The sequence below is a fragment of the Quercus robur genome, chromosome 8 (assembly GCF_932294415.1).
Source record: "Quercus robur chromosome 8, dhQueRobu3.1, whole genome shotgun sequence".
NCBI classification, from domain to species: domain Eukaryota; kingdom Viridiplantae; phylum Streptophyta; class Magnoliopsida; order Fagales; family Fagaceae; genus Quercus; species Quercus robur.
In genome coordinates, this window is record NC_065541.1 from 19513703 (window position 1) to 19529311 (window position 15609).

The following is a 15609-nucleotide window of genomic DNA, read 5'->3' on the forward strand; positions in this document are numbered from 1 at the left end:
ATGGACATATGCATTAGTATTATCCTCTGTGAAGGTAACACGTGTGATTCAAGTGGCCAGTTTGTAGTTTGGATGAGATGATTTGTTCAATTTTTCTCTCCAATTAAACGACTAACGTTTAGGCAGAACGACAAATAAATGGGTCCCATAACCCATTCCCAAGATGTTTAGGGTCGGATCCAAAATTGTAAATAGCATTTAATATTTTTTATCCAAAACAATGAGTAAATGTTGATCATTTAAAGGTAATAAAATGTTCATAAGAACTCTTTATCCATTAAAGGATCAATACATGCAAGATCTAAATAGGAATGAGTCACTAAATATGGAAAATGGGCGAGTCCGTTTGGGTTACAGGTCGGCTCAATCAGGTTGTGAGTCAAACAGATTAAGAGTAAGAGAAATAAGAGAGAAATGAGGACAATAGTGAGAATATTAAAAAAGATGAGTGTTTTGTAAATTTGTAATAAGAAGTTTATTTAAAAAAAGATGGAATTATAGGACTTGCAAGAGGACAAAATCACATATAGAGACTAGAGTGACACTAGTGTGTGTGATGCCTAACAAAACTTTTTTAATGCCAAAGTTAGCACTTTTAATAAATATATGGAGTGTGTTTGGGAATTTCATGCCTTGGCATGAGGAATACCTCCCCGCTTTGCCCCACGAGGGTTTTCCCTGCCCCGCAAAGGTGGGGGGCGGGGATGGAGCGAGATTTTAGTCCTGCACTATGGGGCGGAGTGAGGATTGGTTTAAACTTTTTAGACTCAACTCGCCCCGTACCACCCCATCCCCACCCCGCATTGATAAGGGTTAAATTGTAAAATTTTCATACCCTAAAACTCTATTATTTAAACAAACATATCATCAACTTATTTTATTCTACCCAACAAAGATTTCTGCCTTTCTTTTTTTTTCTCTAGCAAGGTTGGAAATAAGGTACCAATTTTAACATTTTCTTTTGTTTTTATTATAAATAAATTTATATACTATTAAATCATTGATTTTGTATTATGAGATTTTTGTTTTTATTGTGATATTGTCTTGTTAAATACTTTAATAATATTATTCAATTTTTGCTAAAAATTAGTTTGATTTGATGGGATAAATTTATTTTTAATTTTAAGTATATTTTTATTAATGAAACAGGTTTTATTAAGAATAATTGCAATAGTTGTGGGCAAATTAACAAGAAGTAGAGTTTTACGGGGTGGGACAGGGCTTTGCGGGGCCCCAAAGGACGGGGATGGGGCAAGAAAATTTTCCTCATCATGCGCGATGGGGTGGGAATGGAGTAAGACAAAACCATGCGGGGCAGCAGTGAAGACCCCATCCTTTGGACTCGTCCCGCCCCATTGCCATCCCTAATCCCATGATTTGGGTCGTGGAGTGTGTTGAGGCAACAGTTTAGGGCAAATATGTTGAGTCATGCGTTGACCATTAATGGGATTGCAAATATCGCACACATACTCTAGTAATGTTGCTTTATTTAGAAATGAATTGTCTGATATGAACAACACTATATTTATAAATTATTTATACACACACTTGGAAGAGGCAAAATCCCTCTTTGTCCCGTTCCTATTCAGGAGAGGAAAAACTAATGCAAAACAAGGAAGAGCTGATCAAATTGGATTGGGATCTATAAACCAAAATAAGATATTCATGGTTGACTATATTTTGTGAGTTACTTTTTATGTTAGGCATTTAGGTGTCTTTTAGTGTGCTACATGGTGTCCCATGATAATGAGCACATTAACATTTCTCCAGTGTGATTGACTGTTAAGATTTATATAAACTTCCATGTATTTCATTTATTTTTTTGGCTAAATTACAAAAAACCTCTCTTAAGGTTTGGGAGAATGACACTGAGTCTCAAACCTTTAAAAAAATGACACTTCCCTTCCTTGAAATTTGGGGAAATCAACACATAGCCACATAGGCTGCCTAATTATTTATTCTCAAAGAATAAAATTCTAAATCATTTTGATAAAGGTGCAACATGCACCATATTGTATAACAACAACAACTAAGTTTAGTCTCTTTGTTTCTCCAAAAAAAAAAAAAGTTTAGTCTCGTTAATAAATATCATCATTCCTCATGAAACAGCTATAACGAGCATCATTCATTTCTATCAGTACATCAAAGTTCTCATCCACATTGGTGCGGGTTCCAACTTCCAATCACTCTTTCTTTTTATCTAATTTCACGCTTGATGTGTCATTGTCTCTGTATGGTGCAACATTGTATGCATATTGCTGAAAAGCAGCAAAGAAAACCATCTCCACACACACCAATAAATTTTGGAGGGCTTCCTCAATATGCTCCACATCTAGCCAGACATGATGAGATCGGATTATACCTAATGCTACAAGAATATCCAGCACAATACCCTGCAAATTAGAACCAAGAAACAGCTTTGTAAACACTTGAACATCGTGTAAGCAACCCTGTTCTTGATTCAACCAAGTATATGCACGCTCAAAATTCTCAGGAAAAATAGATATAAGATTTCATAAACCAATTGATAAAACATAAAACTATCAATATTTTGAAACAAGGAACTGGCAATAGAATAGAAATGGAGTTTGGGGCTTAAATGCGAGGTTTACTAATACAAAACTGGAATTCTCGAGGCCAATCAGGTGATCTAAATGATCGATGAAATGCCAAGAACTGATCCCCCATTGCGTAATGCCTTTCTGCATGAGCGAGGGGGAACTTGATGCATTGATGGAGACATCCCCCGAAGTGGAACCAAAACCACTAAATGAGTTACGCATCACAAAGTAAACTCTATGTGTATCACTAGGCTAGCACAAGGACAATTCACTCTCTACGTTTTAATAATCTCAAGAAACAAAAATCAAATATGCAGCATCTGTCACACATCGTGCTGCTGTTAAGAGCCTCAATGAAGTGTCCAACATGTACCAAAAAAGACAATATAAGATGTCCTTAAATGGCTAACTCTTGGCTTATTGTAGAAAACAAGGGAGCTGATAAGATCAGAGACATTAACATGAAGAAACATGCAATATCTTCCTAGTGACTGAACATACAGAAAAAGGATTACATGGAAGAATATATTGTCCTCCATATGTGATCAATACTGCTTTATGAAATTCTAGATGGGAACATATTTTAATTAACAGTGAGAATCAATCACTCATGTAAAGCACTCTTTGATGAAACTTCCCATATGCAAGTATTTATTTTTTAAAATAACTGACATTTAAAAATAAAATAAAATAATTTGGAAAGGTTTTTAGAAGAATATGTTAAAATGGTAAACATTTTGAATGGCCAGAAGGTAAAACAAAATCTTTCAAAAAAATGGTTTTCCAAAGAACCTTGATCAGAAATGGCTTTCAGTCACTAGTCACTCCACAGTACACATTTGATAGAAGCATGAGCTTGAAACTTTATAGTTTAATGTGATCAAATTGATTTCAAAATATGATCTGAATTATGGGAAAGCGTGAGAAATTACCTGCCAAAAGCAGAAGAAGACAATCCCTTTAATGCATAGAAACTTGGCAAGAGGATTGTGTGGTGCCAGCTCCTTAGCAAACACATGGTAGAAAACAACGAGAGAGTACAAAGCCAATGATACTGAAATGTTAAGAATGATTGTGAATGTCCAGCTGACCCAACTGGGATATGCTCCAACAAGTTGAAGAGTTATCATCAAGATGGAACACACAGGGCGAATCACAACAAACTGCCATGTCCAGTACTTAAGAAGCTTCAATGTATTGTGGTTCAAATGAGCAGTGTGAGGCTGCAATTGGTAGATACCATGATCAGAAAGTCAAATATGTACCCTAACATAGCCAAGTTAACAAAACTGTTTTAAGGCACTGCCTAGTTTCACCAGCACTCTGCTACTTGTGAGAAATAGTAAGCATTTGAATAGCTGGTGGGTCCCATTCATAACAAAAAAAAACAGTTGATTGATGTGCAACTAACTTTGAGTTCTTTAATAATAAAAGAAGTGCTTAATACAGATAAGTTAAAGAGGTGTACTCTACTTGTTAACCTGATAAAGTCATTAGGTGAGCTTCAGCAACTTAATTAAGAAATGGGGCAACATACCCAATTGGTGTCAATATAATAAGGGCATAGCATAATTAATTCCAAAAGCTATATTCATTGGTTTCTAGATATTTTTTGGTTGCACTGATATGCGACCTATTGATTCCATCATGGATGCAACTTAAATATTCTGGTTTTGTAACACATCAATATGGCAATACCCTTCCTAAGGGTTCCCCAATTCAAAAACAAGGTGTCATCGCTGTAAAGGGGGTGATAAACCCTGATATGATTTTAGGCATCAGCTGTGATTGTTGTTTAATGGTCCCCATTACTACTTTGTATATAACCTAAGACCCGTCATTGGTCACAGGGATACAACCAGAAGTCCCTTTGGTGACGGAGGCAAAATGAAACATCACCTTTGCAGAAAGCAGTAATTTCTAAAGCATAAAATAAATCATGCAAAAGAGAAAAACTGAAAAGCATGAAATGGTAACCAGTTTAATTAATGCAGAGTATGATCCCTTAGTTTATTTTGTGGATCATCACCTTGATGCCACAGGTTCTTAACTCTTAGATTTAAATCCTATTGTTCTAAAAAGAAAAGGATCATTACCCTAAATATTGCTTAACAGAACCTGCGAATGCAAGGATCAGAAATTTTGAGTTTCATTAGTCTACAGCAAAGTCCCAATGTCAGATATTATTTGGAGAGAGAGAGAAGCCCCTTAAGTGATGAAATTAGTGATTCACCTGAAAAAGTGTCATTGGAAATGAATGATGAATCTGTCTTCCTTTGATCTCATCTGGCACTATATTTTTGCTTATGGATATGTTCAAGTAGCTGTACATCAATGCCAAGAACTTGGCTATCACCTGCACATAACAAACAGAGAAACTGATACATATGTCTTGAATTACCAATGCCAACAAATCTTCACTACCAAGCAAAACAAGAAAAATAAAAAAAAAATCTCATTTCCCTCCATATATCAAAATCTTACCAGAGCCTCATAGCATTCCTTAACCGAGTCCAAGAACATAAAGAACGCTTTGCTCCCTTGAAAATCTAACAAACCAACAAAGGAGTCAATAGCATATATGGGGGCCATAAGTGTGATAATTACTATGGCTTTTTGCTCCTTCGGCTTCTTCCAATGGAAAAGATGTTCCGAGATAAGTTGCACTGAGAAATGCGCAGTAAGCATCACACATATTGTTGATCCTATCAGGATGACTTGTCCAGGATTCATTGTATCTATATCTGTCGTTAACCACAGAGGTAAGATAGATATAGGACCTGCAGAAGAGAGCCAAAATGTTTTTAGGATATAAACCAAAGGCCTAAGAGTCTAATGCCTTACATAAACATTTAGAAAAAGAGATCTTTCACTAATGCAAGGACATTCTAATACACAGAACATAAACATTAGCTTATAATATATCCAGATCTTTATAACCACAACGCATCTAAGCCTGCTCCTCAAAAGTTTTACAAATCACATATTTAGTCCAAAATTGATTGATAATAGTTTCAAAAGAAAATTATTCAATATTACAGGAGCAATGCTTCCTACTCTCACATAAAACGGAACCCACTATTATGTGAGAGAAGGCAGCATTGCTCTTGGAGTACAAAACAATTACACATAGTTTCATCGTCACCGGTCATGAGACTATAGAGGGCGGTTTGTGAGTCCCTTCCAATTTTTCAGCGAAACCGGGCACCAAAAGGTCATGAGACATAGCGAAAAGATGCATCAATTTCTAGGCTAATTCAGTGTCTTGTGGATGCCATTACCAGAAATATAAATCATCTTGATCAATGATCTATAAGCAGTAAAGTGCATCAAACAAACATAGAACAAAATCTTAATAAAAAGCAATCCTCTAAAGCTTTATATCTAAATGTACACTCACTCCCCATCAAAGAAAGAAATCAATATGGGTTGAAATGAAAGAAAAGAAAGAAACTTATTATTATGTGCAGTAATGCTGTAGCACCTGGGAATATTGAGATTTTGAGTACAAAGCTAATAACTCTTAAGTAAACAAACTTACTCTGTAGATTTATATTTCAAAGAGGTTGGACTGACTGACTAATAACACACCAATTTGGAATTGGAATGGGTTTTATTTATTTTGTGAGAATTAATCAAAGTATAAAAAGATCACACTTGGGTGGGGGTGGGGATTCCTTAGTTGTGATGGGTCGATGCTGAATTTATTTGTGTAAAAGGAGTATTGAACGAAATGCAATTATTGGAAGGTAAGAAAGGATTGGCAGTGGGAGGGCTTATAGTAAGACTATGTGGTTGCTAAAGTACTGTATCAGCACGGGTGTTTTATAGGAATTAATAAGGAATGGTTTTTCAAGATTGTATTGATGCTGTTTTTGGTATGATTTCGTCTTATTATTAATTACAATACGAGGCACGGTTCGGATTCTTTAAGGATAATATAAGTAAATGATTATAAAAATCAGCAAGCGGGGATAGCTCAGTTGGGAGAGCGTCAGACTGAAGATCTGAAGGTCGCGTGTTCGATCCACGCTCACCGCATGAATTCTTAATTTTTTATAATTACGATTATTAAATGTATATTTGATAATTTTATTATGATGCATTTTATTGAGAACAATTCGAAGGCTTGGGACCTAACCCACCACCATCTCTAGCTTCTGATCAAACAAACTTGAGAGATGGGAATGGCCCCCACTTGATTTGTCATTGTTTTGTTTTTGGAGATTCTTGATTTGTCATTATTATATGACTCTAGTGTGTTCCACTTGATTTTTTGTGCCAACCTTCTAAGTTCATTTGGATCTACAAATTAATTTCACTTAGATCTGATTTATTAAAATTTGTTGTTGTACTTGTAGTTGCGTAGTCTAAATTTTTTGTTCCACTCTTCCTGCTCTATCATATACTTTATAAATAAAAACATGTCACATATCCATCTATTTTATTAAATGCTAAATTTATGGCTTCTATTATTTCAATTTCCTAAATATGAATAAATAAATAAATAACCCATCATATTTATGTAATTGAAATAATAGAAGGTATAAATTTAGTATTTAATAAAATAGATGGATATGTGGCATGTTTTTATTTATGGAGTATATAATAAAGCTGGAAGATTGGTACATGAGATTTGGACTCGCTCTAGAACTAGAGCATACGTCTTAGACATTTTGTTTCAGTTGAGTCTCCCTCCATCTTGGTGTATTGTTTGTTTTTCTTTGAATAAAATTACTGCCGCTTAAATAAATAAATATAAATAAAATAAAAAGAAAGAAAGATCAAATTGGTTTTTTGTCTCAATCATATTTATCCATTTGTTCTTCAAACTACTGGTTAGTCTTCTTCTTTCCTCGCCTTTTTGGTTTTCGGCTTTAGAACTAACTCAGTCTTCTTTAATAAGTATGTACTCAGTGAGTGACTTTTTTCATTTTTAGTTTTGGTTCATTGCGGTAGTTATGAGTTTTTTTGGACATTATCCAGGATGGCCATACCTATTGGGTAATGGATATCCAACCCTATCCGAACCAATTATTTTGGGTAATACCCAGTTCTTAATGGATAGAAGGTAATTGGGTAGGGTTTGGATATTACTCCAAATATTTTGGGCAGGATTTGGATATTACCCATTTACCCATTATTACCTATTTAACTAATTAGATCTAACTCAAACCCAACTCAACCAAATTATTATGGGTAAACCTCAACCCACCCAATTACCCAATAATCAAAATTACCAAATTGCCCCTAAAACTTGAAAATGACCAAATTATTCCTAAAATCCTCTAAAATTGCCGAAATGCACTCTAAACCTAAAAAAAGACCAAAATACCCAAAAATCTAAAAATTACCAAAATATCCCTGAAACTTAAAAAATGACCGAAACACCCCCCAAAACCTAAAATATGACCAAAATACCCCCGAAAACTAAAAATTACCAAAATACCCCATAAACCTAAAAAATGACCGAAAGACCACCGAAACCTAAAAATTACCAAAATACCCTCTAAACCTAAAAAATGACCGAAATACCCCTTGAAACCTAAAAATAACTAAAATACCCCCATAAACTTAAAATTACCGAAATACCTTCTAAACCTAAAAAATGAACGAAATACCCCCAAAACTTAAAAATTAGCAAAAAACCGCCGAAACATTAAAAAATATTATTGAAACACCCATGAAACCTAAAAATGACCAAAATACCTCTAAAACCTAAAAAAATGACCAAAATACCCCTGGAACTAAAAATGACCAAAATAACCCCTAAACTTAAAAAATGATCAAAAGACCACTGAAACCTTAAAAATGACCAAAATACCCCTGAAAATTAAAAATGACCAAAATACCCCCTATAAACTTAAAATTACCAAAATACCCTCTAAACCTAAAAAATGCTGAAATACCCCTAAAATCTTAAAATTACCAAAATACCCCATAAACATATAAAATAACAAGAATACCCCCGAAAGCTATAAATTACTGAAATACCCCCCTAAATCTAAAAAATGACCAAAATACCCCGAAACCTATAAAATGACAAAAATGCCCCTAAAACCTATAAGATGATAAAAATACACCCAATCCTAAAAAATGACCAAAAGATCCCAAAACCTAAAAAATAACCGAAATACCCCCAAAGCTTAAAGAATAACCAAAATACCCCCAAACCTAAAAAATGACTAAAATACCCCTAAAACATAAAAAATTTACCCCTAAAACCTTGAAATTACCAAAATACCTCCGAAACCTATAAAATTACCAAAATAGCCCCAAAATATAAAAATTACCGAAATACCCCTAAAACCTAAAAAATGACAAAAATGCCCCCGTAATCTAAAAAATGACTAAAATACCCTTAGAATCTAAAAAAATGACCAAAATAACCCCGAAACCAAAAAAATTACCAAAATTCCCTCAAAACCTACAAAATGACTAAAATATTCTTAGAACCTTTTATCTTGACAAAAATACCCTCAAAACATCCAAAATACCCCGAACCTCTATTTTTGTAATTTAAGAGGTTACAAATGTATTTTAGTCATCTTTCAGGTTTAGGGGTACTTTAGTCACTTTCAAGGTTTCAAGGGTGTTTTGGTCATTTTAGCTATTTTCTGGGGGTATTTGGTTGTTTTAGAGGTTTAGGGTTATTTTGGTCGATTTATAGGTTTTGGGGTGTTTTTGGTAATTTTAGAGGTTTGGGGTTATTTTTGGTCATTTTAGAGGTTTTGGGCGTATTTGGTCATTTTACAGGTTTAGGGCTTATTTTGGTCATTTTATAGGTTTGAGGGTATTTTAGACATTTTATAGGTTTTAGGGGCATTTTTGTCATTTTATAGATTTCGGGGGTATTTTGGTCATTTTTCAGGTTTACGGGGTATTTCGGTCAATTTTTAGGTTTCAGGGGTATTTTGGTAATTTTCAAGTTTCAGGGGTGTTTTAGTAAGTTTTTAGGTTTCGGGGATATTTTGGTCATTTTGCTCATTTTAGAGATTTTGAGATATTTTGGTCATTTTAGTGGTTTTTTAGCATAATTGGTGATTTTAGAGATATCACGGGTATTTTGGCCATTTTAGAGGTTTCATGGGTATTTTGCTCATTTTAGAGATTTTGAGGATATTTTGGTCTTTTTAGTGGTTTTTGAGCATATTTGGTAATTTTATAAAAATTGGGTTTGGGTAGGGTATGGATATCCATAGGTAAACAAACTGGGTAACAATTGGGTATGGATACTAATTGGGTAAGGTAATTGGATATCCATGAATAAATTAATTGGGTTGGGTATGGGTATACCCTACCCATACCCTATCTATGACCATCCCTATTCCAGTGTGCACAACAGGATAGGTCCCGTTTTGCTCTATTTACATGGACGGCTTCGCTGATTTGGATGCGTCGAAACAAGCTTCGATTAGAGGAAGATACAATCCCATTGGAGAAGATCAACTTTATGGCTTGTGAAGGTCTTCAGTAGTATCAGCAACTGCGTCCAATCCATACCAAGATCCCACGCATAGCGAGGTCAGTCAGATGGCGCCCTCCACCATCAGGTCTACTTAAAGTTAACTTTGATGGGGCATTAGGCAGAAGAAAACAAGGCTGGCCTTGGTATTATAATCTGTAACGATGATGGATTTGTTCTGGCTGCTTTAACACAACAGATTCCACTACTTGCTTCAATAGAGATGGTGGAAGTGCTAACAGCGCACCGAGCTCTTTGGTTTGCAAAGGAGTTGGGTTTTCAAAGATTGATAGTTGAAGGTGATTCCGAAGTCATTATTAACTCAATCAATGGTGGCAATATGACTCAGTCTGAGTCTGGGCATATCTTACAAGACATTACTTTTCTTTGTTCTTTTTTTAGTCATGTATCTTTTCATCATATCAAGAGGCAAGGGAATTGTGTGGCTCATAGACTAGTTAGACGAGCTGTAACTAATCCTTTGGATGTTTGGATGGAGTCTGTTCCTCTAGACACGACTGATGTTTACAATTTTGATCTTCGTTTTACTACTCAATAACACTCCCCATTGATAGGGGTTTCTCAAAAAAAAAAAGAAAAAGAAAAAAGAGTTTTCGTTACTTTATCAGTTAATTTAGTATAGTTTACTAGATGTGCATAGTAGTTCTTCTCCAGGTGCACCTAATATGTTCCTAAAAAAAAAGAAAAAAAAAAAAAGGGTGCACCTAATATCTTATGATGATCCCTTTCAAAGCTAAAAACCATCAGCCTCAACTAAGAAATATATGCTAGAACCGGTTGGATTGTCCGAAATTTAGCTAACTTGAATAAGCTAGGATAAGCTAAAGCTCAATCCCAAGTTCAACTAACCCTGAGTGCTTGAGCCCATACGTGACAGTATACCCCTAATCATGGTTCTAATAGGAATATTCCCAGGCAAAAACATATATACACGTACATAAATGTAGGGTTATAAATGAGCCGAGTTTTGTCAAGTAGTGCATGTTCAAGCTTGGCTCATCAGGAAAATTCAAAAGCTCAAGCTTGGCTCAAGCTTGTGACAAGCCTAGAAATAGTGTTTGAGCTTGAGCTTGTGAGAAAGCCAAAAAACTTGAGTTGAGCTTGACTTGGCTTGATTACTTAGTCAAGCCAAGTTCAAGTTTAATATTAAGCTCAAACTTGTGTTCAAATTAAGCTTTTGAGGTTGAGATCTAAAAAAATTACATTATTAAATCTTTAAATCTCTAAAATTAAGAGCAAAAAAATAGTATACTCATTTTATCATGCATCTAATTCTACGTATGATTAGCCATTATTTAAATTAAAATTTTACATAATTAAATTCATCCATTCGTCATTTGTTGTTTATAGTTTTAGCAATTGTTCAAAACACAATTTTTACATTCACATTAGATGGTGAAAAACTAGAAAAGCACTTGCTTGTAACTATTATGAATGAAAAAATATATGTTTCATAACTTTACTTTAGATGATTGATAGGAAATGATCATATGTGGCCCATTTAATTCACTAATTTATTTTTAAATGTAACAAGAGTCTAAAATTGTTCTTGATCAATTTAGAGGAAAGGAAAAAATCAAGGCAACGGGTAGAGTCTAACATGTTTCATAATTTTACTTTAGATGATTGATAGGAAATGATCATATGTGGCCCATTTAATTAACTTACTTATTTTTAAATATAACTAGAGTCTAAAATGGTTTTTGATCAGTTTAGAGGAAATGAAAAAATTAAGGCAATGGGTAATGGTCCCATGTTAGTCATGTCATTATTAAGATATGTGTAATAAGTATATTCACGTAACACGTATAAACTTATAAATAAGCCCATGCTTGAATTGTTTTGTATCGCGCCTAATAACTCACGAGCTTGTTCGTGAACAAATATTTTTGCTTGGGTTCTACTTGTTTATTAAATGAGCCTAAAACTAAGGCTCCAGCTTGGTTTATTTATAAACAAACAAATATGAATGAATTTTTTATTGAACCGAGTTCGAGTTATTCACGATTGGCTTAGCTCACTTACAGCCCTACATAAATGCTTGTGTGTGCACGCAACTATATAGAGGCATTAGATGCACAGATATCCACATTTAATGAAATATGGCAGCAATGCAAGTGTTAATATCCCATGCCGTGTACATGACAAGCTTGCAGGGTTAAACTGTATACAATCCAATATTGAACAGAAGCAAGCCACAAAAATTTTAACAAAAACCTGTAATAATACTGAAAACTGAAGAATAAAGTACCAGCAGAAGCCAGTTGATGCAAGCATCTACAATTATCAAGACAAAATGCCTATCCTTGCTTGAGTTCTTCAACAACTCCTGCAGCTAACTGTTCATGCAAAAGCAGAACATTAAGTATTAAATCAAACCCTCCAGTAATTGAGCAACTATCCAATTATCAATCTGAACTTAAGAAAAAGTAAGGTAAAGCAGCTATTGCATTCTTTTTTCCTGTTCTTTTAATCTATATTGAGGAGGGGGAAAAAAGAAAAGGAGAACAGTACAAATGTTTTTCCTTGATCTAAACATTTAATACACACATACAAATGGGTCCCTTGATCCATTGATCTAAACACTCAAAACGTCCAGCAATGGACAACTTCCAACACTATCATGATGCCGCAAATTTTTTTTTTTAAAAAAAAGGAGTGACGGGGCGGTGTGGGAAGAGATATATCACAAACACCCCTAATAAATGAATCCAGCATTATTTCTGGAAGATACACAGATCATAGGAACATTGTTCCTCTTATCATCTATAAATGTGCCATGGATCTTTAGGTGGCTGAAATTACCAATAGTCTCCACACGAACAACTCCCATCCTCAAAATAATGGAACCGATTTGAATCCCTTACTATTATTTTCCTTTGAACAATCTTTGAAATAAATTTAATGGCAGTGTGGCAATCTACACAAGTTCTTAAATTCTTGAAAACCCTGATTGTCGTTCCTGGTGGAGTTGAAATGATTCCAAATGCAACTGCAAGCTTCTCACTGTGGTAGGAGAGATTTTGTTCTTTTTGCTCCTCCTCAACATCATGTAATACAAAATTTGTGTCAGGGACATATCCTTTTTCCTTCATCTGCTTTGACAACTCCCCTAAAAAGTTATGTATATCATATGATTTTGGGTGGGACTTATCCCCAACTAAGAATTCATGTTTTTCTCTCTTAATCTCAATCCAACTCAAACCTGGTTTCTTTACCACCCCTTTGTCATCCATAGCTTTTCTAACCTTTGCCACCTCACCCCACATACCAGCAGTAGCATAAATGTTGGCCAGGGTAACATAGGTAGCTGGATTCTCAGGCTCTATCTCAAATAATGCTTCTGCTGCTCGCTTTGCCAACTCAAGGTTTCTATGAATTCTACAACCACCAAGTAAGGAAGCCCACAAGAATTTATCAGGCTTCATGGGCATTTTGTCAATAATATTCTCAGCTTCTCCAAACCGGCCAGCTCGGGCCAATAAATCAATTATACAAGCATAATGATCTGCTGTATGTTTTAATCCATGTTTTTCCTTTATTGAGTGGAAATATTCAAGTCCTTTATCAACTAATCCAGCATGGGTACAAGCAGAAAGAACCCCAACAAAAGTAATGTGGTCAGGCTGAGTACCTGATTTGAGAAGCAATTCAAACAATTTAAGAGCCTCATTTGGTTGACCATTTTGAGCATATCCAACAATCAAGGAAGTCCATGAAACTAAATCTGGTCGAGGCATCCCTTTAAATACCCTTTTTGCATCCTCAATGTTCCCACACTTTGAATACATATGAACAAGAGCACTTGCTGCAAATGAAAAGGGATCAAACCCTATCCGAGTCATGTAACCATGAACCTGCTTGCCCAGGTCCTCTGCAGCATGATCAGCACAAGCATTTAAAACCCCAGCAAACGTAAAATCATTAGGCCTAATCCCCGATCTCATAAACTCTGAGAACAAATCAAATCCCTTTTCCCTCCTCCCATCCTCAAAATATTTATCAATCATTGCTGTCCAAGAAACAACATCCTTATCTACCATCTTGTCAAAAATGTGCCTAGCCTCCTCAATACTCCCGCATTTCCCATACATATCTGATAAAGCACTCCAAACCACTTCATCCGAGTCCAATCCAATCCGCACTATATTTCCATGAATCTCTTTTCCCATACGTAAATTCGGAATCGCTGCTGAGGCCGCAAGAGCACTAGTTACCGTGAACTTATTTGATTTTGAATTCTCATGTCTTAACATCATTCTATACAATTCCAAAGCCTCTTTAGGTCGAGCATGGTGAACATACCCCGATATCATAGCAGTCCACGAAAAATTATCTCTTTCTGGCATTTCATCAAACAAGTTTCTAGCTTCATCAAGCTTCCCCACTTTTGCATACCCAGATATCATAGTGTTCCAAGAACACAAATCCCTTTCATGCATTTCATCAAACACTTTCTGGGCATCCCTCAAACTCCCACATTTCACATACATATCAAGAAAACGATTACAAATGAAAACCCCGGGAACAAACCCGGAAGCTTTAGTGTGAGCATGAACCTTCTTGCCCTCTTCAAGAGCACGATGCTGGGCACAAAGTTGAATGAGATTCGAATATATCGAAGCAGAGGGCGGTTGGTCTATTTGACTAAGCAACTGTACAGCTTCTCTTAAGCGCTTTTGGTCACATAAGTGGGATATGAGTGAGTCCTTGGTATTGGATTGGAAGAAGGTTTTGTGAGAAAGAGGGTGTTTGTTTAGCTGGGTCTTTTGAGAGGAAAATGAGTAGGTTCTTCTAGGGGATAACAGAGACAAAGAATGAGGAATTTTGAAATTCAGAAATTTCATAGTTGAGACAGAGCTTCTCAACAGTTCACTACAAAATCTTTCAAGAAACCCAGTCCATGAGAGTCCCTCTTTCCTATAACTTCCTCTAATGTTTCATAGGGAGCACCAGCAAGTAGCAACTGCCAAAAGCTGATAATCACATTAGTCCAAATCATACTATATATTGAAGATACACGTTTGAAATAGAGATTGAAGTGCACATAAAATAAAATCAAAGTAATAGCTCACCTCATTCACCTAAAAAATATAAAAACGCTTTTGATTTTCTCTTCACATACTACATTTTTCTCACCTAACAAGCAGAAAACTATCCAAAATACAACATTGAAAACTGCATTTCTTTACTTCATGGTTTTTTAAGACAAGCAAGACAAAACTGAGCCAATGTATGATAGGCTTAAAAGATTATATTTTTAAAAGTTTCCCACAATTCCATAACCAAACAGAGCATTAAGCAAAATAAAATTCTGGGTTCTTGCTTATCGGGAAAAAAAAAAAAAAAAAAAAATTCTGGGTTATTGAAATGAAAGAGGAATGAAAGCAAAAAGTACCTCTGGTACAAAAGGATGGCCTTGATGATGATGATGAAGTTGTTTCTGTTGTTATTGATGATGATGAGTACTCATAGAGACTGAGACTTGAGAGCTTGAACGAACCGTAAAAGAATGTCGAAGAGAAGTGCGTAGGATAAGCAGTGAATGCGTGCGATACGAGT

At 35.2% G+C, this 15609-nt stretch overlaps 2 protein-coding genes and 1 non-coding gene across 7 annotated transcripts; 1 reads left to right on the top strand and 2 right to left on the bottom strand.

Moving 5' to 3' along the window:
• Positions 1–1788: 1788 nt before the first annotated feature.
• On the bottom strand, positions 1789–6364 carry LOC126694917 (uncharacterized). Of its 4 annotated transcripts, none has more exons than XM_050391463.1 (5): positions 6219–6364; positions 5046–5341; positions 4795–4917; positions 3494–3784; positions 1789–2393 (listed from the first exon to the last, which is right to left on the bottom strand). In XM_050391463.1, the coding sequence occupies exons 2-5, from the start codon at positions 5292–5294 to the stop codon at positions 2184–2186; spliced, it is 873 nt and encodes a 290-aa protein (XP_050247420.1). In that variant the 5' UTR covers positions 5295–5341; positions 6219–6364; the 3' UTR covers positions 1789–2183. The 4 variants fall into 4 exon arrangements, with proteins under 4 accessions (XP_050247420.1, XP_050247421.1, XP_050247422.1 ...); XM_050391464.1 differs by having other exon boundaries at positions 6103–6256; XM_050391465.1 differs by lacking the exon at positions 6219–6364 and adding an exon at positions 6046–6064.
• Positions 6365–6529: 165 nt separating this feature from the next.
• Positions 6530–6602, top strand: TRNAF-GAA (transfer RNA phenylalanine (anticodon GAA)). Its single transcript has one exon. It is a non-coding gene; the product is annotated as a tRNA-Phe (tRNA).
• Positions 6603–12270: 5668 nt separating this feature from the next.
• On the bottom strand, positions 12271–15609 carry LOC126694918 (pentatricopeptide repeat-containing protein At4g37170). 2 transcript variants are annotated; one of them, XM_050391467.1, is made up of 2 exons: positions 15446–15609; positions 12271–15013 (listed from the first exon to the last, which is right to left on the bottom strand). In XM_050391467.1, the coding sequence occupies exon 2, from the start codon at positions 14892–14894 to the stop codon at positions 12849–12851; it is 2046 nt and encodes a 681-aa protein (XP_050247424.1). In that variant the 5' UTR covers positions 14895–15013; positions 15446–15609; the 3' UTR covers positions 12271–12848. The 2 variants fall into 2 exon arrangements, with proteins under 2 accessions (XP_050247424.1, XP_050247423.1); XM_050391466.1 differs by having other exon boundaries at positions 12271–15023; positions 15446–15606.

Coding starts and splice junctions, on each gene's coding strand:
- LOC126694918 (XM_050391467.1), bottom strand. CDS start 14,894: ATGAAATTTCTGAATTTCAAAATTCCTCATTCTTTGTCTCTGTTATCC.
- LOC126694917 (XM_050391462.1), bottom strand. CDS start 5,713: ATGACCGGTGACGATGAAACTATGT. Junction 4,918..5,045: donor AGGAATGCTATGAGGCTCTG/GTAAGATTTTGA, acceptor TGTTATGTGCAG/GTGATAGCCAAGTTCTTGGC. Junction 2,394..3,493: donor TCTTCTTCTGCTTTTGGCAG/GTAATTTCTCAC, acceptor TCTAATTTGCAG/GGTATTGTGCTGGATATTCT.